The 26,683-nt window shown below is 38.8% G+C and overlaps 1 protein-coding gene across 4 annotated transcripts; it reads right to left on the bottom strand.

The window, feature by feature from the left end:
- Positions 1 to 26,652, bottom strand: ptchd2 (patched domain containing 2). Of its 4 annotated transcripts, XM_015389182.1 has the most exons (23): positions 26,541 to 26,652; positions 26,187 to 26,295; positions 18,309 to 18,580; positions 16,866 to 17,828; positions 15,134 to 15,353; positions 14,874 to 15,010; positions 14,520 to 14,654; positions 12,359 to 12,519; positions 12,044 to 12,183; positions 11,852 to 11,943; positions 11,564 to 11,728; positions 9,884 to 10,045; positions 7,974 to 8,117; positions 7,749 to 7,885; positions 7,498 to 7,667; positions 7,279 to 7,409; positions 6,804 to 6,988; positions 6,478 to 6,604; positions 5,368 to 5,513; positions 5,131 to 5,290; positions 4,930 to 5,043; positions 4,676 to 4,848; positions 1 to 2,932 (listed from the first exon to the last, which is right to left on the bottom strand). In XM_015389182.1, exons 4-23 carry the CDS (start codon positions 17,818 to 17,820, stop codon positions 2,576 to 2,578), a joined length of 4,011 nt encoding a protein of 1,336 aa, XP_015244668.1. In that variant the 5' UTR covers positions 17,821 to 17,828; positions 18,309 to 18,580; positions 26,187 to 26,295; positions 26,541 to 26,652; the 3' UTR covers positions 1 to 2,575. The 4 variants fall into 4 exon arrangements, with proteins under 4 accessions (XP_015244668.1, XP_015244667.1, XP_015244665.1 ...); XM_015389181.1 differs by lacking the exons at positions 18,309 to 18,580; positions 26,541 to 26,652 and adding an exon at positions 26,399 to 26,535 and having other exon boundaries at positions 3 to 2,932; XM_015389179.1 differs by lacking the exon at positions 18,309 to 18,580 and having other exon boundaries at positions 4 to 2,932; positions 26,541 to 26,651.
- Positions 26,653 to 26,683: the final 31 nt, after the last annotated feature.

The raw sequence follows: 26,683 nt of genomic DNA on the forward strand, positions 1-26,683 counted from the left end.
CTTTTATGAAAGTCTCTTCGCTTCCTTTATTGGTTCCCCTCACTGCAATACTTTGGTAAGAAAAAAGCTTTCATAATGAAACCTGCTTGTTTCATTTGCACATAACAGCAGGTATGCTATCTATCTACTGATTTCAGCTTTTTTGGTTACAAACCGTGTTTTCTTTGTGTAAACCCTGTATTTTTATGTATGAGTGAATTAATCAGGCTGTTTTCAGCTTCTGGTGAACATTTATTAATTGGTATGAAAAAAAACATTGCTTATATACTATATGTATGTTATGCTGTAGATACGGATCTGTTCAGGAATCAGCTCTGTAACAAAACTCCTTCAGTTTTACAAACGGACCACTGATCAAAAACTCAATGTCTCTTTCACTGCTGCAATACATTTATTTCATTTCAGGTTTCATAACAATACACCAAGAATTTCTGACTTTTCACCATGCAATACTATGTACTGCATCTAAATATCCTTCTGGTTTTACTTTTTTTTGCATGATAACACACTGCTCTCCAGTTATGACAGTCTGAGTTGTTTCATATAGAAGATTAATAGCCTGTCAGAGATGTGATGCTGTCTCTCTCTCACTGTAATTATGTGACTGTAAACGATTGGGACTCCTCTCCATCCTCCGTTATGCCACAAAGCACAAGGACGCATCGCTGACCTTTCACTAACGAGAAGACAAAAGGCTTTCTGCACCTGCTTTATTTAACACTCACAACTATAGCAGAGACAAAACAGAAACGTTGCACTCTTGCTTTGACTGAGTTGGTCCCTCTCTCTTATGTGATTTTGACAAATGGTCCTCACCTTCACTGCAGGGTAGAGCGTAGCTGGTGCTGATGGGTGTTTGAGTGCTGCTCTTTGCTGTGAGAGCACGTGAAGGGTTACATCAAGTGCTTTTTAAGTGTGATGGAGTGTACACCTGAGGACAGGAAGAGAGGATTCTTTCTATTTGTTTTTTTTTTTTCCTTTTGTTACAAAAACCTTGAAGCAGTTAAAGATCTGATCACGTAAAAAGAATTTAACACAGGTGTGTTAGCAGCTCCCAGAAGTTCAGAACATTTACATCACACATTACATTAAACCAAACAGTATAAATTCAGATGATGCAACTTTTCATCCAGCTGCAGGTGGAAATAGTAAAGGCTTTCCAGAAAACACAAGGAATAAAAAAAAGGATGTTGCAGAAAACAAGAAGTCTTTCGAACAGCCAACATTACAGTCAGTGGTCACAATCAGATCGCCGTCTTTCAACAGTGTCAACAAACCCATCAGCAAAGTGGTGCAAAATAAGAACAGCAACTATTCAAAGTGGAAGGTGAGACAACAAAACATAGATTTTTGGCAAAAGTATTAAATCACTAAATTATTGAGGGTTAGCGGGGATAAATTGAATAACTATATAATGAAATAAAGCACCATAAAAACACAAAATATAACCTTAACTACATGAAAAGTTTAATGAAAAAAGTGTGTGTATGTATGTATATATGTATATATATATAATTAGTTATTTAAAAAAAAAAGACTAATATTTAATTTCATAATTTTAAAGGCATATTTAATTATCAGCACTTCTTTTTGTATTGTCCATATGTTGACAGTATTTATTTCTTAAATAAAGCCATTAATAAATCTATTTTCTAGGTTTTATTTATGTATTTTATGGTCCATTCATATTCATTTATTTCATATTTATTTCATTTTGCCCCCTGTAACCCTTCATGACAAATACTTCCACATTTGGTCACATTCAAAGCCAAAAGTACACCAGCTAACAGGTTTTTCTTCTAAATGAGAACTCGTTTCTCAATAAAGCACTTAAAAATACAGGTTTAAGAACTTGGGATTTTATGCAATTGATCAAAACAAAGGAGTACCTACATTTTATGGAAATACGTTTTTTTTCCAATATTTTAATACCTGAAACTATAAAATGTTGACACCCCTAAATAAAATTCAGGGCAGCACTCACCTTATTGGTAAGTGGAGTTTAAGTTTATTGTAAATCATTATTATTACAAAGGAATATGGAGACATTTAAGACTGTTAAAATCCTCATATATTTAAAAGAAATAGCGCAAAAATGTACAGAATAATTAATCTTAATCCACAGTTTTAGGTGTTTTTCTTTTAAGAAAAATGGGAATAAGTTTCAAACCTTTAATGTGCAAAGCTGGTGAAGACAAACAGTTTCAGGTTTTTAAATGGTTTGGAAACTATACAGTGTCCATCCATTGCACAGCTATGTGCTACTTTGTGTTGATCTGTCACAAAAATCCCTTCACACATAAATATGTGGTTGTGAAATAAAATATAAAAACGTTTGTCATATAGTTACACTGGACTTTTAGAAGATATCCAAGACATAAAAGTTTTGTTTTTTATAACCCAGGTTAGCTGATTACTAAAATCTGTTCTTGGATAACAAATAGCTTTAAATTACTGAGGCTGTGTTGACATCTTTGTGCTTTAAAGATCACTTTCTGATCTATTAATCCCCTTGAAGGTAAAGGAGAATACATTACTCATGTCTGACATCAGTGTGAGCAGAGGACAGTGGAGTTTATGAGCTGAGCGATCTCCAGGCCGATGCCCCCAGCTGTCGGCCGGTCCAGCACAGAGCCCCTCCTAAGGCCGCAGCTGCCGTCACGGCTAGGCTGGCCTTAAGCACTGCTCTGGGATGTCTGTTGAAATGGGCCGGACCCATGCAAGCCAACAAGGCAGAGGTCACGGACAAGGTGAACAAAATGGAGACAGCTGTGTTAATGGCCACGATCTGACCAAACTTGGCAAAAGGCACAATGACGCAGAAGAAAAGAGGGACTGTGGAGATTGCTGTGGTGACAGCGCTGGACACTATGGCAACGCCCACATGGTTCACTGCCTCCAAAGTTCGCCTCTTCCGCTCAGCTGAAGGCTCCTGTAAACAACCAGATAAAATGAATTCATTTAAAAGCATCTTCTTCCACCACTAATGGACCCAAAGAAGACAAAAAAAAAAATTTTCCTTTTTTTTTTTCAAGCAGCTTGAAAAAATTATGAAACTTTCAGTGCCTTTCAACAAACCAAACTTGAACCTTTTCACAGTAGGTCATGTTTAAAGTCGCAAACTATAATATCTGTGTGACTGACCATTAGAAAGTAATGCAAAGTGGAGGAAAAAGGAAACTTCTTTTTCAACTAGTTTTTCAAAACGTGCTAAACATTTGGGGAACAAGTGGATTCAGCTCCTTTTACTCTAAAATAAAATAAAAATCCTCTAGCCTTTAGAAGTCCTCATTTTAGTAAATCGAGTCCAACTTTGTGTCATTTTAAACTGTATTAATCCATGTGTTGTGCAAAGACCACAGAGATCTGTCTGAGAGCATCAGTGAACAAACGGCATCAAGAACCAAAGAAAACAGCTGAGGAATAAACTAGTGACATTTTAAGTTAGATTTGGTTATGAAGAACTATTAAACTATTTTTAGCATTTAATTAACTAAATTAAACCCATTAAGACAAAATAGTTTTGGCACACTGCAAAGCTGCTGGAAAAAACCCCACAAAACATATCCCCCTTCCAAACTAACAGCACAGGGGAAACAACATAACATACACACACACACACACACAAAAAAAAGAAATCTGCCAGCAGACAGTAAATCAGAATCTGACTAGAAGAAAACTATTGGTGATCCATCCATGTCTGGCTGTTATAAGAGAACTCCAAAATGAAACCATGTTAAAAAAATAAATAAAATAATTATCTGAGGCAGCAAACTAACACTAAACACTCCACCTCCACTGTGAAGCACGGTGGCAGCAGCGTCATGCTGTGTTGATGTTGTATGGAGCTTCATCCAGAGGCTATGTTCACACTGGAGCCTAAAGTGACCAAAATCTGATTTTTTTTTTTGCCCATATGCGACCTGTATCTGATCTTTTCATGACATTCTGAACAACACAGACCCAATTTTTTCCAATGCAAACCTGGCCAATTGGCTACTTGGTCCTTTCAAATTTGACATGTGTCTATACATTTAGGTCACATCCATCCACACTGAACATCATTAATACTTAACAAAGGCACCTATTCTGCATCTTTCTAAGCAGAAGCATGAAGAAAAACAACAACCATGCGGAGAGCAGTTTTTATTTCCAAAATTCTTGAAAAGATTTTATTGTTAAAGCACTGGCTGAGGTTGGGAAAAAAATTAAAGATTGCAAGATGCCCTTCAGCAGTACTATCCATTGTGACGTCATTGCATCCTCTACTGCACATATGGGACACTTAATTTGTGTGAATGCGGTTCACACAGGAGATCACATACAAGTATATTTGAAAATGTGAACAACCACACAAAAGAATCGGATTTCACAAAAAAAATTGAGCATTAATGCCTGCAGTGTGAACTTAGCCTAAAAGCAAACCTTTTAGAGGTTTGTTGCTTTTATCTAATCAGACTAAGTATGCGCTATGGTGCAGAAAGGCTGGGTAAATATATTCTCTATATGTGAAAAGCACATAACAAAATATGCATCAAAATATAAAGGTCCCATATATTTTACAAATATGTGACCAAATGTGAAAAGGTTCAAAGAAATAATAATAATAAGAAGAAGAAGAATAGCGTTTGATGGCTTAGAGCTGCAACAATGAGAGAAATGAGCTTTCCCTTACAGAGTTCTGTCCAGGCATCGTGGAAGCCGTCTCCCCAGCCAGCAGGTATCCCTCCACCAGGTGCAGACAGTAATCCACAGAAGATCCGACAAGTATTGACAGAGAAATTGCCTCCACTGCTCCCATCTCCCATCCCAGCCAATACATGACAGCCACGACAAGACAGATCACTCCTGTTGAAAAAAAAAGGACCCAGCCTTTAAAACATCTACACACATGGCTTCCAGGGACATCAGAACCACTTCATCTCTTACCTATAATTGTGATGAGCACAGGCAGCAGCAGCAGAGGATGTGCTGTAAACACGGAGACAGCAGCCACACAGATCCCAAGAGAGAGCAGGAGACTCCAGAGGGCACTTTCCACACCTGGAAAGATCCGATTTCATTACATCTATACACCTCTGCACTAATAGGATTGTAGATATAAAACACTCAACTTAATAATACACCAACCTATAATTTCCATGAAGATCTGCTTCCAGTGCTCACATGTCTGGAAACCTCGCTGGAGAGCAGAGGTGGGTGGGAGGCTGGCAAGCTGCTCCTGGATGAAGTTCTCCCACTGAAGGAAGTCTGAATAGGTCTGAAAGGAGGACTTCCCCTTGTATGTGGTCTTCGAAGGGGAGACGTGAGGGATGGCTGGTTAGGAAATGTCTGCTGAGGGAAAAGTAAAAAATAAAAGGGACTTACCGATTCAAAGGCCATGGACAACCAGCGAACCTTCCCTCCATGCATCCCTACTGCTCCGTGGGAGAGCTGCCCAGGGAGGAGGTTGGGTTCAGGCAGAGATTGGCACTCAGGATGGAGCAGAGGAAGAACAGAGGAGAGCTTGTTTCCTAACAGGAACAAAATAAGCTCTACAAATCTCCACAATTTTTATCCTTTACACTTTATTGCCAACGTGTGAATTCCATTTGAAAATTGATGCATTTTGAGGCTTCACTGCATTTGTTGGAAAACTACCATTATCTATCACCCTGAACACAACATCACCAATAGAAACATGCATAGTGCTGCTGATGGCAGCATCATGCTGGGGGAAATACCTAGGCACTGTAAATTTGAGATTTTTCTGTAATACAAAGAGCCTCATTTATCTGACTCCATCAGTAATCATGGTTTTATCAGTAATAAACTACATTTTTTACTGTGAAAAAAGTTATACCATTAAAAAAAAAAATGTGTTAAAGGTATAGTGGAGGATGTTTTTTTTGCCGTTGGATCATCAAAATAAGTGGTCCTCATAATTGTCAATCATTCTGGCGATATGTTTACGTAAGGCCGTCCTTTTTCTGCAACATGCGCACTTTCCGATGTATATGTGTGGTTAGCAATGGTTTCAGCCACTTATTGAAGCTTGCCTTTGTTCTTTTGGAAAATAAACTTGCATGAATGATGCACACAGCAACTTGTAAACAGAGCGTGCACGAGGATAAATGGGTCGTGCATGCTCTCGCACACAGTTAATAGGCATTCCCTTTTAGGAGTGGGTACAGGGTTGTGCATGCATTTTTTTTTAAAGTGGAGAGGGCGGTTCTTTTCAAAAATTCGGGAAACTCCCTACTATACCTTTAAATTGATAGAAACTATTTTCACAGAGCAGTTAATTTGTGTTTGATGCAATTTTTGAAATTATTCTTCGGTCTGAATACTGTGATTTTAAGACTGAACATAAAAAGACTCATAATTTGTACATTCAACAACCCAAAATATCTCATTGTTTGCTATGAGGTGTGCAATGAAGATTTATAGACATTTAAAAAAAATGTTTGTCAGAATAACCACTTTGAGATGTTTTACCTGAGGGCAAACACTGAGCTCCTCCTGGCTTCACCAGTTTTCTGTTGGCACCGACAGCTTTGCAGATTTTGCAAAGATGGCCCATCTCTTTGAAAATATCAAAGTCTGGATCTAGTATAACACTGCCCTTTAAAAACAATGAAATAATATCAGGGAATAATTACAAAAATATGTCTCTGCATTAATCCCATTTTATCTAAACAATTTGTTCACTATATATATTTCTGCAAATCCTGCAAAAAGTTTTTTAAAGTCATTCAAAGACAGCTGAGCTCATTAGTAGTAGTGTGCAGATCCGGCTGTGAGTAGTGTGCTGTTGCCCTCACCATGTCTCCAATCACATGGTTTTCCCTGTTTTCGCTTCGATTCACTCCCAGGATCCCAAACACGACGAAAACCATGGCCCCGGTGTCGACCAGAGGACGCACAGCTGGGCGACCACAGGCGCCGCCCATGCACGGGTTGAAGCCGGACGTTTTGGATGCTTTTGTCTTGGCAGAGGATGAGGAATCTTAGAAAATAGAACGAGAGGAAAATCTCTCAACTGTGTTTGTTTATTCAGTGTAAAAATAGCTGCACGACTGGAGTGCTGTGGAAAAAAAGAACCCTCCGGTGGGTTTACAGAGTGCCACTTGAAGAAGCTGTCATACAACAGCATTCTCTCTATTCACAGCAGTCATGACGTGGAGTAAATGACAAAGAAAAGATAAGCTAGAGAGACACATACAGTGTTTTCCTAATGAGCTGAAAAATCATCTTTGTGTTGATAATGATCTCAGACAAAGACACTAGCTCACTCACCGCTGGGGAGAGGGCTATAAAAAGATCCCTTTAAGGGGCCATCAGGCCCAGAACTGAAGCCACAACCAGGCGTTTTGACACACAGTCTGCTGGGATGAGGTCTCTGGTGGCACTGAGCAAAATAAAGCCTCCTGAAAGCAGAAAGCAGATTTTATTTGATAGATTTGCAGCCAAAGCCACTGGAGAATCCTCACTGGGGCACAGAATTTATCATTCCACCTGCTATTCTGCTGCAGAGACGCTGCAACATAAAAAGAAAACTCTGGAGTCCAGCCATGGCGGGGATCACACGAGCTGGACGTGAGCATCCAGCTGGGGTACGGCCGGTACTCTCTGGAAATACACACTGTCATTCTGCTGGTGTAATTGTCGAAGGGATGACTAAATGCCTGTTCAGACAAAATGAAACATTATTATGGCAGCACCAGTCACAATATGATAGTGAAGACGACTTTGTTTGCAGCCCAAACCTGGAATGACGACACCTCATCGTGCTCTGTGCTGCACACTTTCCACGGTGATGGGACGCTGGTGTTCAGAGAGAATCTGTAGATTGTTGTGGAGCCTCCTTGAACCAGCTTTGACATGTACACAGTCAGCAAGGAGCCTAAAACACCAGAACCAGATAAAGCTATGGAGTCAGGTCATTCTACGTAAGTGAAGATCATCATCATCATCAACATCACCCTCCTTACCTGTTGTGTTTGTGCCTGGGTTTGTTTTGATTGAGATTTTGGGGGCAGTTGAGGCTGTTGGGCTTTGACTTCGCTGATGTGTGGAAAACCTCAAACCTGAAGGAGTGTGTGTGTACAGAAGGTGGGGCTTTTCCATGAACACACCTACAGGATAAAACATGCTTTTAGGGGAGCGCTTCTCGGTCTTTTTGTAACAAGGACAACAGCTTTGAATAGAATTTCCAAGAAGCATAATGACAAAGATTTTTAAAGCATAAAGGCACAAATGGCATGTGTGGTGTGTGTGCATGTAATTATTTCATTTCATTTAAATTAAACCTTTAAAGTCGGGCTTTTAAAAGGAAAGTCAGAAAGGCTCTGCAGCAGGTTTTACCTTGAAATTCGACTTAGACCATTTTTGTATACACAGAGTGTATGCAAACCAAAATTAGGTTTCGTACAGCTCTCATGACATTTCCATTGAATTCAATATGGTTGCTTTGCTGTTAAAAAGGTTTGACAGGTTTTAATTTGAATCTTCTGGTATTCTGCATCTGAGTAGTTCTTTAAGGATCACAGTACAGCATCACTTTCAGTAAGGGTTTTCTATGGTGTTTAAAAGTTGAAAAGAGCAAATGAGTAAGTTATTTGCTGGTATTACTAATATTAATTATTCTGTTCACTGAACAAAAAGTTAGCAAATCTCCCCAGTTGAATTTGTTGTTTGGTTGAGTTTGTTTCTATTGCCAGATATAAGCTTCACCCTAAAGGAGAATTTAACACAGCTTTAATAGCAACAACAACTTGTTGCTGGTTCACTGTTGCCTTCTGTTTTTTAATGGGGCCTCAATTTTTACCCCTACTGGACCTCTCTTTAAAAAGCTTATTAAGTGTTACAATTTATGTAAAAATCTTCCTTTGTTCGGATTCGTCTTGCTCCCATAGTTTTGTCTACCTTAGATAAAGCCACATTGATTATATAATATGTATTTAATTTAGTTTTATTATTGCATATTTCTAATGTTTGCTGTTTTGCTCTTCCTCTGCAAAAAATTGCAATATTTTTCTCTATTCTCATGTCATTCTTATGCAATTACATTTGTTTATTGCAAGTTAAATACTTCTAATTTGTTCGTCTGTGTGTAGCACCTCATACCAGAGCAAATTTCGTGTTTTTGTAAAACACTACTTGGAATTACATGGTTTTTTGATTAAAAACAAAAAAAGAATAAATCCGTAAATAAAGTTTGTTAAAGGTATAGTTGAGGATGCTCTTTTTCCGGGTGGATCACCAAAATAAGTGGTACTCCTAATTGTCAATCATTCTAGTGATATGTTTACGTAAGGCCATCCTACGTGTTTGTCCCCATTTTCATTTACCACCGGTGAGTCTGACATGATGGAAAAATTGCAAATCTTCTGGAAAGTAAGCTTGTATGAGCGATGCAAACAGCAACTGTTAAACAGAGCTTGCATGAGGATAAATGGTCTTGTGCATGCTCTTGCACACGTTTAATAGGCGTGCCCTCTTGGGAGCGGCCACAGGGTTGTGCATGTGCAGTTTTTTTTTTTAAAGTAGAGAGGGCGGGTATTTTCAAAGATTTGCAAAAATCCTCCACTCTAACTTTAGGTCTTAAATCTCTTCTTAAGAGATTCTCTGGGTTTTTTCAGTTTGTTATGTAATAGCATAAAAAACACAAAACAAAGAAATCATCTACCTACTGAGTGACTGCTGTTTAAAAAATGAAGCAAATGCCTAAACCCCTTTGCTGTTTCAATTAGAGAGGAAGTCCCTTTGCCTATTGGCACCTCTTTGGCCAATTATTGGCTTCAAATAACAGGCAGCTTTCTACTGCAGGTAGGATATGACCTGCTTTCAAATCTTTCAACAGAAACGCTCCTTAAAATGTCTTTCACTGTTATAGTCTCACCTGAGCACATGGGGCAGGAGATTCCCTGACCACTGAGGTTGCTGCGCAGAGCCAGCAGAGTCTGAAGGTTTGTGTCCTGTCGGAACAGGAGGGGGGCATGGGTGGCTGGTCTCAGGAGACAGCAGCAACCCGCAGAGAAGACCAGAACCAGGAGAAAGACGCCTGGAATGGCACCAAGACAGATATTAGCAACCAGGTCTTCTTTAACAGGGAGGCTTCTAGGATGTAACAATAAATTATCACTTAGGAGTTAAGTTTATTGATTTCCTGTTAATACAGCAGCCGTGTAAAAAAGCCTTCAATATTTTAAAGCAACATAGAGGTTAAAATATCCCAATTAGAAATGGAACACTTACTCAGTAACCTGACATTCACTTATCTCTAATTTCTGCAACATAAACATACATTATAAAAATATATATATATGTATAACATACAGCCTAATTTAAATGTAGCCTAAAAATGAATCCTATTTAATCTATCTTATTTAAAAAAAAAAAAAAGAGTTTTGATCATGCATTGTTTGGACATTTTTTGGTTAACATATAGTTACACCAAAATAGCAGATTTCAGTGCAGGGATGTTTATTCTGGTTCAAGTTGTCCAGATTCCTCATTTAATCTTTTTCCACTAGCACCATTACAATTCTGAGAGGAGCTCAGGATTACTTCAAACAAAATAGTTTTTAAGCTGAACATGTAATGATTGTTAAAATGTTGGAACATTTTTTTCATTAAATAGAAATGTAATATATCTTTTTTTGTAATTTGCAATAATTAACAGCAATTCAAAATGTAAAATATGGATAAATAAGGACAATTATTATAGCATTAAAAAATATTGATAAAGATTTTTTTTTTATTTCTCTGATATTTTGAAGCACAGCTTCCATCCATCCATTTGTTTCTTATTGCTGCAGAAAAATCTAGATTTTCAAGGCCTGAAAAGAACCATCTGCTTTGATTTCCTCTTATCATAGAAAACACTGGGATGCTCTACTCCTTATAAGCTAAATATTGAGGGTCAATCAGTGGAAAGAGAGGAAATTGGATTTTGTCTAAGATTTTCCAGGATAGTTTTAGCATGAAAAGAGAAATAATGGAAAGCAACCAATGCTCAGTGGTAAATACAGTGGAGGGCCTGTGATGCTGTGGGTCAGTGTTTTTCCCAAAGGTCCTAGGAAGTTTATTAGAGTTCAAAGTATCATAACTAAATATATATTTCAAACACCAGAAGATTAAAAATGAAATATGGTGGGTTTCATCTATTTATGATGCATAAAAAGTCAAAAATGAACATTTGAACAGGATAGAAATGTAGATCAACTCAGAAGTTGGTCACAAGAGAAAACATTAACTAGATCTAAGAGAAAAGAAGATCTAGGACTCTCTGTCTCTATATGCTCCAACACCGAGAAGCGTTTAAGTGCTGACCTGATGCCAACATGGGCTGTTGAGCAAAGCATCAATAGCATTAATACTATCACTGAAAATTAAGTGATTTTCTCACACTGTGAGTTTTATCATTTGGAAGTTGCTTTTTTACCATTTTCTGTAAAATACAAATTCCTTTAAAGGTCGCTTTTTGGATGCAGACAAACCTGCGGGTTTTTTATCTGCAGCCTTTGTTAAGAAAATGTCCTCTCATGTCCAATTTGAGTGAATTCATGTCATGTCTCACCTAAAACTGCTTTCCGATGCCTCACAGCAGGCAGCGCCACTAAGTGCTTCAGGCCCCATTGGAGTTTTGTGCTAACCACACCCATATGCTGCTGTCCTGTAGAGGATAATGGTGTCTCCACTGTGAGGGAAAGAATGGCTGCATCGCTGTCTGTGTCACAGGAGCCTGCCAAAAGGAGAATGACCTCAGTGATGCCTCAACAGCTGTGTTTTATAGTCAGGAATCATAGCCTCCCATTCGCTGCCTCGCCATACCGTCCACTTTTTGTAAAGGAGATCATAATCTCACCTGGCTCCATGTCCACCGACAGAAGTGCCACATCATCATCCTCATCTGACAAAGGGCTGTAGCTCGCTGACAAGCCTAAGAGCAACTTCACGCTTCAGAGAGAGGACAGTTTAGGGTCAGAGGCAGCTGTCTAAACTCTGCACAGCCACCACAAATAACACCTCTCAACAAAGCAAGGAAGCAGCAGCTCACCAGTTTAACCAGTCATGTTCGTGAGGCTCCACATGCTGGGTCCAGATACACAGGGCTGCTGGCATCAGGACAGACACCCAAAGCCAGGCGCAGCTGACAATGAGGGCCATGAATAGGCCAAAGTCATGCACGGCTGGGATCTGAGTGTCAGTTAAACGCAGCACAGTGTAAAGGACCTTCAAACATTCAATTTGTGCTTATCGAGCAAAAACGGATGTCTGCTGAGAGCAGCATTTCTATTCATCCTGTGCAGAGGAGTCATTTAGACTTCCTGTAGACATTCTATTAAACGGTGCATTTCTCTCGCCCGATTACCTGAGAAAAGGTGTTGGCGGCGTAGGCAGCTGCAGTCGTGAAGGAGGTGAGGAACGTCGCCCTGCCGGCGGTTTTTATGGTGTAGATCATTCGCTCCTGAGGGTGCCGTAGATGGGAGGCCTGTCTGAAGGTGCTGATGAACACAAACACATCATCCACACCTGAGAGGTGAAGAGCAGAAATATATGATTTATTGCAAAGGTGAACACTGATTTTATAAATGCTCATCCAGAGAACAAAAGGACCCAAAAAAAAAATCCTTGAATGGAAACTTGCATTAAACTACTCTGGCTTGTTTAGCATAAAGTTTAGAAGAGATGCAGATGACAGAAAGGATTTTAAAAAAAAGTTTTAAGCGAACATAGTAATGAGTGAGATATGATTACACAATTATACATTTTAACTGCTGTGGTAAAAAGAAGAAAAACCTTTGATGACTTTCCAGTAATGATGTAAATTTATTTATGTAAGCCAAGTGTGTAAAACTACAAACCACTGATTCAATCATGTTGATATAGATAAAAAAAAAAAACAGGCGACAAAAATATAAGAAAAAAAAACACAAAAACAGCAGGTTAAACTTGACTATAAAGAATCTGATCTGTTAGCTGCATTTATTCTTCTAAAGTCTTTAGTACTTTTGCCAAAGTTTGCCCACAAATTCTAACTTTAAATACATGTTATTTGGATTTGATGGAGCAGATGAACAGAGGAAAACTGTAAAATTATAATATTTCCAATTTGACCAAGTCTTCTTATTATATGTCTAACCAAAACGTCTGTACAAAGTTATCATATGATTGATATTCTAAGCAAGAGCAGATTCTATTAGATTATTAATCTCCTTTTCAGAAGATTCTGCCTTAAATAAGCATAATAATCTGCCAGTACAGCAAGAAAACTGCATTTGGTAAGACTTCTTTTTTGAGAATATATATCATGATTCCCAAAGTCTTACCAAGGGTAATTATCTGGCAGATTATTTATCTTATTTTAAATATTATTTTAATAAAAGATTTTAAAAACTAAAACGAACAGAATATGATCTGTTGTAGATGCAAAAGGATACATGATCTAAAAATGTTGACAAAGTGCACCATATATTTGCATTCAGCTGTTTTTGTAGAACCACAGTTTGCAGCAAGTAAAGCTCCAGCTTCTACTGTCCCTGTCCATGCTGCTGCCACCACCATGCGTCTCTGGAGAGATTTTGTTTTTTCCACACTTATGCACACAATTTTTGTAAGTTATCACATACATTCCCAATGAACTAGGTCTAAGTTTGTGATTTTAATGAACCAACATAAAAACTCAAAACAAATCCAAAGAACATCAGAGCAAAAACACACTTTTACAAGCCATGGAACAGATAATCTACAATATCCCAGAGGCAATACACTTTTGATGTCATTTTTCTGACAGCTTTATTGATTTAAATTCACTGATTATAATTAATTATATATATAAAATCTATCTGATTTTATATGAAAAAAAAAGACAAAAAATATTTAAGCACAGTAAAAGTAATTTGCTGACCCTGATAACCTATAATGCAGTCATTTGAATAATAAAACACATTTCATGGTTACAATTGCTATTTTCAGAAGTAAAAGAACATGATTACATGGAGGAAATTATCAACGGATTAATTTACCTAAAAACATATTTACTCCTAGAAATACTTTGTTTATGCAAAATATATCAAAAGCATGTTTGGCTCTTTTAACACAATTGCCTCATTGTTCTCTGTGATGTAATAATTAGAACAAGTTAGCATTTAAACATTGTTGCTCCATTCTTAAGAGGAAATGAATAATCTATGTGTGTTTTGGGAACTGTCACTTTGATTTGCTCCAAGACTATTCTTTCTTTCAGCCTTTTTTTATTTTGAAGCTCTAATTAATTTTAACCTGTACTTTCAGTACATGAAGAATATATATTTGATTTTTGTCTAACTTTAAAGAATCTCTCAGGCAGTAAAAGTGTAAAAAGACTCAATCATTGTTTTCTTTATTTTTCCTTTTTCTTTTGGTCTTTATGTTCCTCTGATCAAAGGATTTTTTTCTGATGAACAAAACTGCCTGCAGATCAATCCTGTTTATAAAACAACACAACCTAAAAATAAATGCAGACTTTCACCAAGATAAATGCATGCTCTTACCAATCCCAATGATGACAAACGCTGCCACTCCGTTGAGAATGCCGAGGTACCTCACTCCAAAGACAACATGGTAGAGAAAAAGAGCCATCAAGCAGCTCAATCCGATGCTGGCGAGTCCAAAGAACGTCAGAAAGACTTCAAAGAGTACAAAAGAAAAAAAAAACTGAGCCTGTTCACATTTCAACCAAATCTTCAAAGAGAAATGACACAAGAAATAGATCACACTATCTGGATGGGGCTGATCACTGCAAACCAGGGTTAAATTTTTTTTTAGATGAAATTTTATTTTTAATTCATGTAAGATGAAAAAATAAATAACTGATCACAAAAAGAGAGAAACAGATTTTATTGTACCAGAAAAGGAGGTGAGAAAGTAGACGAGCGCAGTGATGCAAGCTCCGCTGATGACAGCCAGCATCATATCATTATAAAAGGTGTGTCTCACTTCATCATCAAACAGCTCTGTCCCCCCATACAGCACCTTCACCTCACTGCAAACAGGAATACAAAGAAAACAACCTGGGACTGAGTTACAGGCCTTGTACTATGAGCCTCAGTGCTCCAAATACTTAAAATGAATAACACTCAGTCAGCTCTGAGGTAAAGTGTCTGACCTGGTAGACTGCTTGGCCAGCATGCCTGCATACTGAACCACAAAGTTTTTGAAGCGAGCTCTTTGCTCATCTGCTCGATCCTGCAGGGAGTAGAAGGACGGCAGGGGAGCTCCAAAGTGGATCTCACTGCGTAAAAGGGCTGAAGAGAGATGCTCAGGGGAGAGACTTTCATCCACGTACCAGTAGAACTGTGGGTGGGTGATGGCCAGACTCAGGGAACCTACCACAAAGTGCCAAGAGATGAAAGCAGAAGTTAGGTTAGCTCGACTCAGAGGGTTTTTTTTATGATACAGTGAAATACAAAAGATTTTATACAGCATCAACTTTTACATTTTCTCAGAAGATAACCAGCAGTGTGTTTTATAGGAATTGTGTGAGGCAAATAACAACTAATAAAAAACCCAAAGCACTTTAATGTGAAGAAAAACTTTTTTTTCTTTCTTGCATACATTTTCAATGCATGAGTACTTAGTCTGTAGGACTAGTTTTCTCTGCTATCAGCCTCAAGTATCAAGATTTTAACATCTACAGACTGAAATTATTATCGCGATGTTAGTTTGGCCAGGAATTATCAAGTGTTTCAATAGACTAATATAGATTATAACATAAAATACCACTGTGCCTTGATTACATTGTTTAGGGTGGTGGTTCTCTTGTTTTTCCCCCATTTTTTTTTCTTTCTTTCCAGATTACCCTGCATTACATCTCTGGATGTCCCAATACAGTTTTTTTTTTCTCTGACATTATACTGATGTTACTATAGTCAACAACAGAAAGTATAAGAACAACTGCCTATATATTATTAACTAATGGGTTACAAAACCTTTAAACAGAAGCAGATAAAAAGCAGAGTGTTTCTATCAGATTGCTTATATCGGGGATTTTAGAAGCAGGCTAATATGTTCTAATATCAATTTTCTTTTATCAATATCAAATCGTGACATCCATAAATCCATCTATCCTTCCATCAACTATGATCACTCTCCCTGCTGTTGCTGAGGAAAAAGATCCCACAGAATGATGCAGTCTCTACCATGTTTGATTGTGTTTCATTTTTTTAACATAGTTCATAGCGTTTGCATAGGTAAAAAAAAAAAAAGAATTTCGGTTAAACGGTTTCCAAAAAAAGCATCTCATTCAACAGGTTTGCTTTATCCCCTTCATCACTTGTGGGAAGCTGTAAAACTGATTTTTTTTTTATTACTTCTTTGAACAATTGCTTTTTTATTGGCATATTTCAAAAAAGACGATTTGCAGGGTTCACAACTAATATCTGTCTTGAAGAGACAAAACAGTAGATCTCTGTGGATCCTTATAGAGGTAGAGGTACCATTAGTATTCTGGCTTATAATAAATAAAGGCTCTCGTTTCCTGGCCTGTTCTTTCAAACAGATGGCTGTTTCCTTGATGGACGCTTCTCAGAGGTACCCTGCTTTTTACCTCTTTGGATAATGGATTAAACAGCACCCCATGATGTGGCTAAAGCTTGGAACATTATTTTATAATCTTGGTTTAGGGGTATCAAAGTAAGTGAGGCTCAATACAAATGCAAACACCATTTTCTTTGTACAAAATATAAAAAATTACTGATCCTCTTTTATCCACTTAGAGTTTATGTAATTTATATGTCTATAACACAAGATGCTACAAAAAATACATAAAAGTTAATTTTTTTTAACATGAGAGCATTTTCATAATAACGTATTGTAACTGGATCATCTTGTTGACTTACCTTGAATATCAGCCAGATCTGGGCCCATGCCATCATAGTATATCTTCCCCGCCTTCTCACTGGGGTAGAGGTAAGACAGAAGTGAGCTGGGTGGGGAGCAATAAGAAGGCCCCAGAGGCAGATCCCTTAATATCTCCATAGGTTTCCAACAGAACTGATGAAACTGAGGATGCTGCATGAGCAGACGCTCCACATGGTGAACTGTCTCCAGACGCTCTGGGGTGAAGATGTTGCGCTCACCTTTCCCCTGAGCTACAAAAACCAGCTCAATCTTCCACAGAGCCTGGCTCTGCATGTAGTAATTAGGAGCAAATCTGCGCCTCCTAATGAGTGAAAAGGAGGAATTTCCATCTTTTAATCCTTGTTCCTCTTCAGCTCTTGGATTTAAGCTCTTGTCCATCTTTATTCCTCCCATACCTGCGTCAGGCTCAGTTTCTGCTTCTCCTCTCTGATCACCTTCTGTTCTTAAAGTGTTTTCTGGTTGAAAGGAGGACTTTACCTTCTTCCTTTCTGTCCAGTTGAAAACCCCCTTTTCATCCAGCTTCTCCAGGAGAAGCTCCTTTAGAGCCTCAGACTCCATGTCCTCTATGTCCCGCCTGCGTCTGTCCCAAGACCCAAGCTGAGTCCTCACAGCAACAGTGAGAGCATCAAAGCGCTCAGCTGAGAAGTGACTGTGAACCTCAAAGGCACTGTAGGAGAGATCTATGTCCAGAGGAGGGCAGTAGAGCAGCATGTAGGCGAACAGGGCAGAGGGCATGAGGAATGCTACCCCTAAAACCACCCCACTGGCCCAGGGTTGTGTGTACACCCACCCCACTCCACTCCAAACCCCACAAACCCCTTCACTCCCCGACAAACAGCTCTGCCCGGCAGCGTGCGTCTCCCCATCCTCCTCCTCTTCCTCCTCATCTCCCCAGCTGGTGCCAAACAGCAGCGCCTCGTCCTCCACATCCATGCTGGCACCTGTGAGCGACACATTACACCGCTTCATTATTACTTTCTCACAGCTCTGACGGCTTCTTCTCCTCGAGTGAGTGAACACGAGCAAGAAATAGATGTTTGAATTTGGAACAGTTGACACAAGCATTAAACAAAATGAAGGACAGGGGGACTTCCAAATCTGTACTGAACAAGTAGGGCTGTGAGGGAATGAACTGTGTCCTTAAGCTGCTGCAGACCAAGGTTCTTTCTCTGGGTGGCTCATGTGGAGGAAATGAAAGGGATAATGGGGAAGGTGGGAAGGGGTTCAAGGGCTTATAGACAAGAAAAGGTGGCAGCTTTTTGCTTTAAGATGCTGCTCACAAGAGCTTGAGGTGAGACAGAGTAAAAGCTGTGATTTTATTCCTTTCCCTGTCAACCCTTATCACCAGGAGCGAGTCCGCTGGTGGCTGTCGAGGTGCAGTGTGTGTGTATGGATGTGTGTAGAAAATTAAATATACTCACCTGCCTAATTACTGACAGAAAGAGCGAGCGGGGTATTAGAAACTGTTGCTGGCTTATCTCCTGTGATGGACAGCTCTTGCCTAATGATGTCAATGGGTGCCTCTTATTTAAACTCTCATGCTCATGATATGCTACTGCAGACAGTTTGCATGCTGATGGTAGTGAGCTCTCTAACTGCAGCGATTCATCCGGACTCTTTAGAAGTGAGCTTAAAGGTCAGTCAGGTGAAACACTGCATGGTGATGAAGAAGAAACAAAAGCTGTCCTCCGCCCTGCAGATGAAGTAAAATCCATCAGAAGATTAAGCAGCTGGCATTTTTTGATCAATACTAAAAATGATTAAGAATTTTTTGCTTAGGAAATGAAGACAAATGTCTCTTCAGAGACAAATTCTGAACCCCAAATTAAGTTAGACACTAGCTGATGTGACTTTGTTTTTCCGTGCTCCGGGAACTGACAGGTTTATTTCCCATTAGAAATAGGTGGGTTATTGAAATTGCATAAACTTTTCTTATAGTTTAAAACCCTTTAGAATAACCTGATAAAGAAAGTGCCAGAGTGACAAAAGTTTGTTGCATGCAGCAGAAAGTGCAAAGCTTTGCTTTTTTCCTGTGTGTTGATGCACACTGCCTGTGAGCTTGCTGAAAGGCTAATAGAGTTTCCTTTATCAAAAAAGAAAGACAGACCAATTTGGCTGTTTTTAAATGTTTCGCATTACTGAAAAACTTAATGCAGCTGCTCAGTGGGAACAGTGGGTAGCACTGCTACCTTGCAGCAAGAAGGTTCTGAGTTCGATTCCCGGCTTGGGGTCTTTCTGCATGGAGTTCGCATGTTCTCCCTGAGCAAGCGTGAGTTCTTTCTGGGTACTCCTACAAAAAACCTGACTGTTAGGTTAATTGGCTTCTCTAAATTCTCCTTATTTCTGTGCATGAATAGTTGTTTTTCTCTGTGTTGCCCTGCGAAGCACTGGCGACCTGTCCAAGCTGTACCCTGCCTCTCGCCCATAGACAGCTGGAGATAGGCACCAGCACCCCTCGTGACCCCAGCTGGGATAAGCGTGACAGAAAATGGATGAATGAAAAACTTAAAGCAACAAATAATCACTCTAAAGCTACAGCGACAAATTGAATGTGTTTATTTCAAATTGTCTTTATTATCGTTTTCAAATTAAAATAGCTAAATAAATGCAATATATTTAGTGATTTTTAGTTGAAGGGGTGAAAAATTAATGATTAATTACTAACAAATTAATAAATCAAGCCAGCTTACCTCTATAATGCCACACATGTTGCTTAAACATGATGATTTTTAAACTTTATTACAATGGGCAAAGATATCTCTAAGCGGCGCCAGATATTATCCATTACTTTAAAGAGAGACATTAAGATGATATCCTATCAAAACAAATATTCACTCTGAGGAAGCAGAGTCTATCCTTTATGAATGTTAGGTTTTCAGAGACTACTTTCACATTCGATACAACCATGCCTGCAGCTCTGCAGCTCAACCCAATTAATACTTAAGGGATCAGTTTAGGTGAACTGTTGATGCCAGAGCGAGCAGTGATTGCACCACGCTCCTCTATGGTGTTAGGGGCCCTATATGTAAAAGGGATTAATCACTAAGGTGTCTGTCTATTTTCTTCCATCATCTGTTCCAATAAATAAAAACCAATAACCTGTAACATAGGCAGAGAGGATTTAACAGATTTCCATGAGCCTGAACAAAATACTGAGATTTGCTTAATACACACATACATTTTCCTTACAACTCTACCTCCATGTAAAGAGAAATAAATCACTTTATTCATTGCCAAGTTTCACTGCTATAAAAAGAGAAATAATAAACCAAAAATATAGCTTGTGTAAAGGCTGTTCTGTATGATATGATGTGCTTAAGCTTTCACTTTTGCTCTGTGGCAGGTATGTATGAACAGCCGCTAGATAATGAAAGATTCAGAGATGTTGGACGCTATATTTAGTGTAAAATCTTACGGTTTCGCTCAGAAGGTGTGAGACAAGTCCATTTATCTACCTTGTATTAGGGAGGCATGGCCAGCAGGGGGCCCCGAGGAGCCTCAAAGTCTGCTTATACCTTGTGCCGGCCTCTGATATTTTTCATTTTGTACATTAAGATGTCATAATATGTTTTAGGAGCATGGAGCATTTTTATTTCTTTTACAAACAAAAACTAATTAGACACAGATGTTTTATGAAAACATGTTTTAGTATAAATATGGTGATATCATTTTGCTCCTGGTTACAGTCATCACAAGACTCATGTCTATATATCTACAGAATGTGTTTGTGTAGCAGGACAGCTCAACGTGTGTAACGAATCAATCATTGGAAATATTTTCACTTCCTTTTCAATAAGCTTCTAATATCCAGCTTTAACACTACTCAGATGGGCTGAAGCTTTTTAATGTCACATTTTCTCCTTTTATGTAACAGATAATAAAGCCACTGGATATGAAAAACTGAGAGCTCCACACTGAATCTAATATTCTATAAAGGACACCAATTTTCAGCTATTTAATTCATTGGAACAACAGAGAAAGTGCACTTATAATGTAAGAAGGACAATGTTAATATACACCTCCTGAACTCTAAGAGGAGTCATTTAGGTATTATTTCTGTGCAATTTGTCAGTCATCCAACTATCCTTCAGCTGCATCTTGATTAAACCAGCTTCTGTTTCTTGAGGAGTAACGATAAAAGTGCTTGAACCCTTTGAACCTCCCAACTTGATCAGTACTTTTAAAACCAATCTTACACTGTTGCTACATCTGCAGGTCTTTTTTCACAACAATATTACCAATGTTTAACATTGAACAAATTACTGTTTTCCCCTCTCTTCTTAACGCTAAGTCAGATTGGATGGAGAACATCTGTGAACATCATTATTCCGACACACGGGTATTTGTGTAGGTTTTGAACCTAAACCGTTCTGCAGCAGCTCTGTCAGAGTTGTTGTCTTTTTGGAAGGTTAACCTCCTCTTAAAGGTTTTTTTTTCAGTGCTTTCCCACAATTTATCTCCTTCCATCTTCCTATCAAAGCTGACCAACTTCCTTGACGGCGCTGTAGAAATGCATGCATGTGAGGGTTTGGTCCACAGGCATAATGTTTTGCATGAAGAAGAGAAAATGTATGGTCTTTTCTGATCAGAGAACCTTTCTCCCACATGTTTGCTGCGTCCCCTACATGACTTGAGCCAATCGACGATGTAGTCTGGAGCTGCAACTAATGATTATTTTGCAAATCTATAAATCTGTTAATTGTTTCTTAAATTATTTGATAAATAATTTGATAGCCAAAGGTTCCTTAAAGAAGACTTTTTACAAATTTAAACCAGGTGAAACTAAAGCTTTTACAGTAGTTCTGGATAGAGCATATTGACAGACGAATAAAAAAAAAAAATCTTAAATAAAAAATGTTTACATTATTTTATTTTATTTTTTTACAATTTTGGTGTAAATACTGGTCTAAGTGGGTTGCTCTGTCAGCTTAAATCATGTTTTACAGTATCTATACTCCAGGTAACGATTAATCAATTTCTAAATTAGTTGTTTATTTCCATAATGGATTAATCACAATTAACCCATTATTATGAGTGTCGCAGTGGGTACCACTGCTGCCTTGCAGCAAGAAGGTTCTGGGTTTGATTCCTGGCCCAGGGTCTTTCTGCATGGAGTTTGCATGTTCTACCTGAGCATGCGTGGGTTCTCTCCAGGTACTTCCGGCTTCCTCCTACAGTCCAAAAACATGACTGTTGGGTTAATTGGCTTCTCTACATTCTCCTAAGGTGTGAGTGTGTTCGCAAATGTTTGTTTGTCCTGTTTGTACCCTGACTCTTGATTGGCACCAGCACCCCTCATGACCCCAATTGGGACAAGTGTGTCAGATAATGGATGGATAATCCATTATTTCAGTAACTGATTAATCACAATTAATCAGATTAATTAATTTTGCCCAAATGCAGTCCATAACTCCAAGCATCCATAAAAGCTATGAGGCCTTCAAAGTGCAGCTTCATCTACAAAGATGACTCCATTTACTAATTCAGCACCTTCTGCAGGTGTCAGTTTCACAGAGTATTTATTCAAGGGTGTCTCAGTAAAACTGGCAACTAAAAAGTGGACAAACCATTGAAAACCAACCATTGTTTTTCCACTTCCCAATAATGAGCTACTTTGTGTTGGTTTGTGAAGTTTATTGGAATGTAGCTCATTATGTTAAAACTGCAAGAGGCATAATCACTTTTACAAGTTGTTTTGATTTGCTGCAGCCTACAAGCAGACTTATTGGTTAGCTGTAATCACCCATAGCTATTACAGCCATATAAGCACTGTAATGTTTTATCTAGTGTAAAATGCAAAGTACATATCCATGTGCGGAAAGGACCAATTATGTTATATTTCCTAGAAAAGAATGTGTGGGATATTATTTTTTCTATTGCTAGCCAATGAGACTGATAACAGCTGGCGGGTTTTGATCATTCGATTCTCCTAATTGAGTTTCATTTCTGTCTATCCCTGCCTTGTTTTAATAATGGCAGTTCTTGCATCGACTGGAGAAAAGAGAAGACTCTCAGACGAGCACAGAAATATAATGAGGTGTGGAACGACAAGTGGAGACGAGAGAACAGCTTGGGTGATGACAACGGATACCCTTCACTTATTGGCGTTTAGATAATAATAATAGAGTGAAAAATATTAGAAGTGCATAGTTAAATTTCCACATCTAGATTTACAAACATTAGATGAGCTGATTCCTGGTGCTAATGCCGACTTTTCTTTAGAGTTGTTGCATATCCTGAGTGCATGTCAGTCATTAAGCCAAGGTTTGTGCTGCTCCCCCCCATCTGTCTCCAAGCCTCTCTCAACACCTGCTGGTGAAGATGAGCAGACCTAATGAGAGTGGTGCATGGCCTGAGGGACACATCCTTTCCCTTCTCTGATGACTCTGACGCTTCTTCACATTCAAGAAAATCACGGCAATAATTATGAGCAAAGTACAGCTGTAAAGCACTGCGGAGATGTGGTATAACTAATGCTTTTTACAAGACGCCGGATTTGTTCAGCATATTCTGCTTTTTTTTCTGCAGAGATTAAGAAGAGCAGTTGATTTAAATCCCATGGAGGTGAGGATTAAAACTAGACTGTAATTTGACTTCCTACAATGCGTGTTTGTGGGGATAAAAAAAAAGCTGCCTATGAGATAAATCCTGGATTATTAAAGCCATTTTGTTAAAGGTGAGTCACTGTTTTGTCTTTTTTTTTTCTTAAGATGCAGCGCCCTGCTCTAAAACAGGGATGATAAATGCATGAAGCAGCCTGAGCAGAGCCTGTGTGCATGTTCTGAGAGGACTGAACCTCCTCTTGTATAATGTATGCTGTGTTACTGGATAACCTTGTCTGCACCCCCACATGTTAAACTCGCTTAAGAACTTTCACTGGAGCTTTTTATATTTATATTATTTTCTCAAACTCTTGCAGCTCAGGTGTTCCTGCTGTATCTGCAGGCAGATACAGCAGGAACACCTGAACATGAGCTGCATGTAAGGAGGCTCTTAGTGCAGAACGGTGATGGAGTAAGCTGTCTCAGATCAGAAGCTCAGTGAGAGAAAAAAAAATCTAAACAACTCATTTTGTAAGGGGCTAGATATTTAAAAACTTTATCAAAACAAAAAGCAAACATTTCCCCCCGTTTCCAAGAAAACAAAATGGAGCATGGCTTTAAGAAATAGGGTGCTTTCCTTCTATTTGTGTGGCTTTGCTGAGATGAACCTGGCTTTAATATAATAGATAAACCTCAAGACATAAGGAAGTGGAAGAGTTCATTCATTTCAGTAGTTCAATTACGGTAAAAAAGTACAGATTTATCAAAAGCAGTGGAAGGATTAAGGGATTGCTGTAATGTTAAGGAAGCTCATGTTGTTCTTTTAAAACTCCTCCAGATTGTCTGTATTGGATTTGGTGTCTCTCATTTTCTGCATTTTTATACTCCATAGACTTCCTCTGGCTCTCAGGTCAGGTCAGTTTGCTGGCAGATTGAGCACAGTGACAACATGGTCATTAAAGCAATAGCTGAGATTTTTTTTTTTTTTTTTCAGAGTAGGCAGGTGTCAAATCCTGCTGAAAATCAGCCTCCCTATTAAGCCTGACACAAGAAGGAAGATGGAGGTCTTCTAAAATGAAAAAGGTGGACAGCAGAATGGACTTTGGATTTAATAAAAGTTCATGCCAGCAGATGGTAAGGCTTCCTATATTATTGCTGCCTTTATCACAAGCCTAGACTTTGATTTCCAAATGAAATAAAAACCATTCCAAACACTTCTCTGTATCGTGGCTCCTGGTTGGATTCAAACCCCGACTCAGATTAATCCTTTAAATTCTTAATTTTGTTTCGTAATCCTTTTAGTCTGTGGTTATCCCTGCTGCTTGTGCATTTTTACACACATTTTCCTTTTGCTGAACTTTTCATTTAAATCCTTCTGTAACCGATGATTATCAAAATCAACAGGAAGAAATCCTTTAAATGTATAAACTAAAAAGATCAAAACTCTGGCACAGAAGGCCATCTGTAGGAAAAAGGAGTGGTATGATAAAACAAAGATGCATGCAGAGGAGTGAGGTTAAAGCAATAAACCCCAAGAAAGTTTGGGGCATTCTAAGGCATGCTGATGGTAGAACTATAATCTGTGGGTTTTACAACATAAAAATGATATAGGAGTTATGTAATCTCCAGATATTAAGTCAATTATGTGACCCAAGAGAAGCTGTTCATGTTGTAAAGAAAACACATTTTATTTATTCTGTTTCCCAGGAATAAGAAAAAAGCAGCAACAATAAGGGGGGATTAGCCAATAAGGTCATGTTTTTGAACACAGTGTCTTTTTTTATATATGAATCCATGCAAGATCATTAATTGCCATACAAAAAACTTCAATATTTCATAAAATGTTAGTGGCTCTGAACCAGAATAAAATGAAAATGCCAAAAACAGTTTCACCACCTTTCTTTTAATCCTAAGTAGGAGCTGGGTGCAATAGCAGCTTCTTCTGAGCATGAACATTTTACTGGTCATTATTTTTCTTGGCTTACTGAACATTTGAGTCACTCTTTATCTCCCACTCTGGTGCCCTTTTCCACTCTTCAATCTCTCTGCCTTTTCTGCCTCTGTCTTTCCATCATAGGGGAGATTTTTAACCTTGCCGCTGACGACAGCTTAAAGAAAAAAAAAAAAGAAACACCCCTCCCTCATTCAGCTCCACCTTCATCAGTTTATCTCCTCTCCATCTCATCTGATATGGATGCCACATGCTGCCTCCTTTGCCCCCACCCTACACACACAGCCTGATGTAAAGTCAGCTGGAATACCACCCAATTTAAAGGGGCATTGATTTCCCCCACCGGTGCTCTATGAATACATTTCTTATGCATGAGCACCCAGAATGATGTTTATATTCGATGTGCTTTCTATTCTCCTCCACGGTCTGAGTGTTATGCTTCGACTCAAACTCCCAAGATCCAATTTAGGTGAACAGAGGTGCTCATTTCTCTCATGGCTGATGAATTACTCGTTACAAAGGTGGAGGAGCAGAAGCAGAGTGCAAGGTGAGTAAAGCATGTTGGTGATGAAACATTTTTCCGCCCCTTGCTGAAATAAAAGGACTAAATAAGCCCTAAATGTGCTTGATTATTTTTTCTCTCATTGGATGTGTAATTTACAAATTAATCCAAACTTTTCCTGATTCATAAAACTAATTAGCTGGCATTCATTTTGCAGATGAGTGCAATCAGTGATTATATTATCTTTTTTTTTTTTCCTAAATAGGTAAAAAGGCAAACACCTTGAACAGTGAGGAAGACTTACCTGAGGCTGATTACCCAGGAATCACAGGTGGAGTGTTCAGGCCTCCCCGGTCCACTTTTAGAAAGCTGAACTTGCCCTCTGCAGTTGGATCTGCTCCACGCACCGATATCTAAGGGGAGAACAATGATCAAACTGCTTTTTTGACATAGTTAATAACTCCCAAGGTGAGCGAGATAAACCAATGGAGTCCTTATGATAAATGACACACACACCATAAAATCCACTTTCCTCCCTCACCCGTTTTGAATCTCCTTATTCAAACACTAGTTCATTCTGTTGTTTTTTCTCCCTCTGTTTCAATGCTCCTAAGTCCTTTCCCTCCTGCTCTGGTGCTTCCCTCCCCTCCTTTCTTACCCGGTTGTCGAGGCGACAGAGTCAGCGAGAGACATTTCTTCCCCAGAAGCTCCCCTCTCTCTCTTTCTCTCCCTCTCCTTTCTCGTGGCTTTGTTCAGCACGCTCTGCTGACTGGCTCAATGCTGGAGGAAGCACAAGGAGGG

The sequence above is a fragment of the Cyprinodon variegatus genome, unplaced genomic scaffold (assembly GCF_000732505.1).
Source record: "Cyprinodon variegatus isolate N-32 unplaced genomic scaffold, C_variegatus-1.0 Scaffold451, whole genome shotgun sequence".
NCBI classification, from domain to species: domain Eukaryota; kingdom Metazoa; phylum Chordata; class Actinopteri; order Cyprinodontiformes; family Cyprinodontidae; genus Cyprinodon; species Cyprinodon variegatus.

Excerpts from the sequence above, each read along its gene's own strand:
- ptchd2 (XM_015389182.1), bottom strand. The coding sequence starts at position 17,820 with ATGGATGTGGAGGACGAGGCGCTGCTGTTTGGCACCAGCTGGGGAGAT. Across the intron at positions 12,520-14,519 it reads GTTTGTCATCATTGGGATTG|GTGTGGATGATGTGTTTGTG; the intron begins GTAAGAGCATGC and ends TTCACCTCTCAG. Across the intron at positions 8,118-9,883 it reads CTCCTGCCCCATGTGCTCAG|GTGTGTTCATGGAAAAGCCC; the intron begins GTGAGACTATAA and ends TTTATCCTGTAG.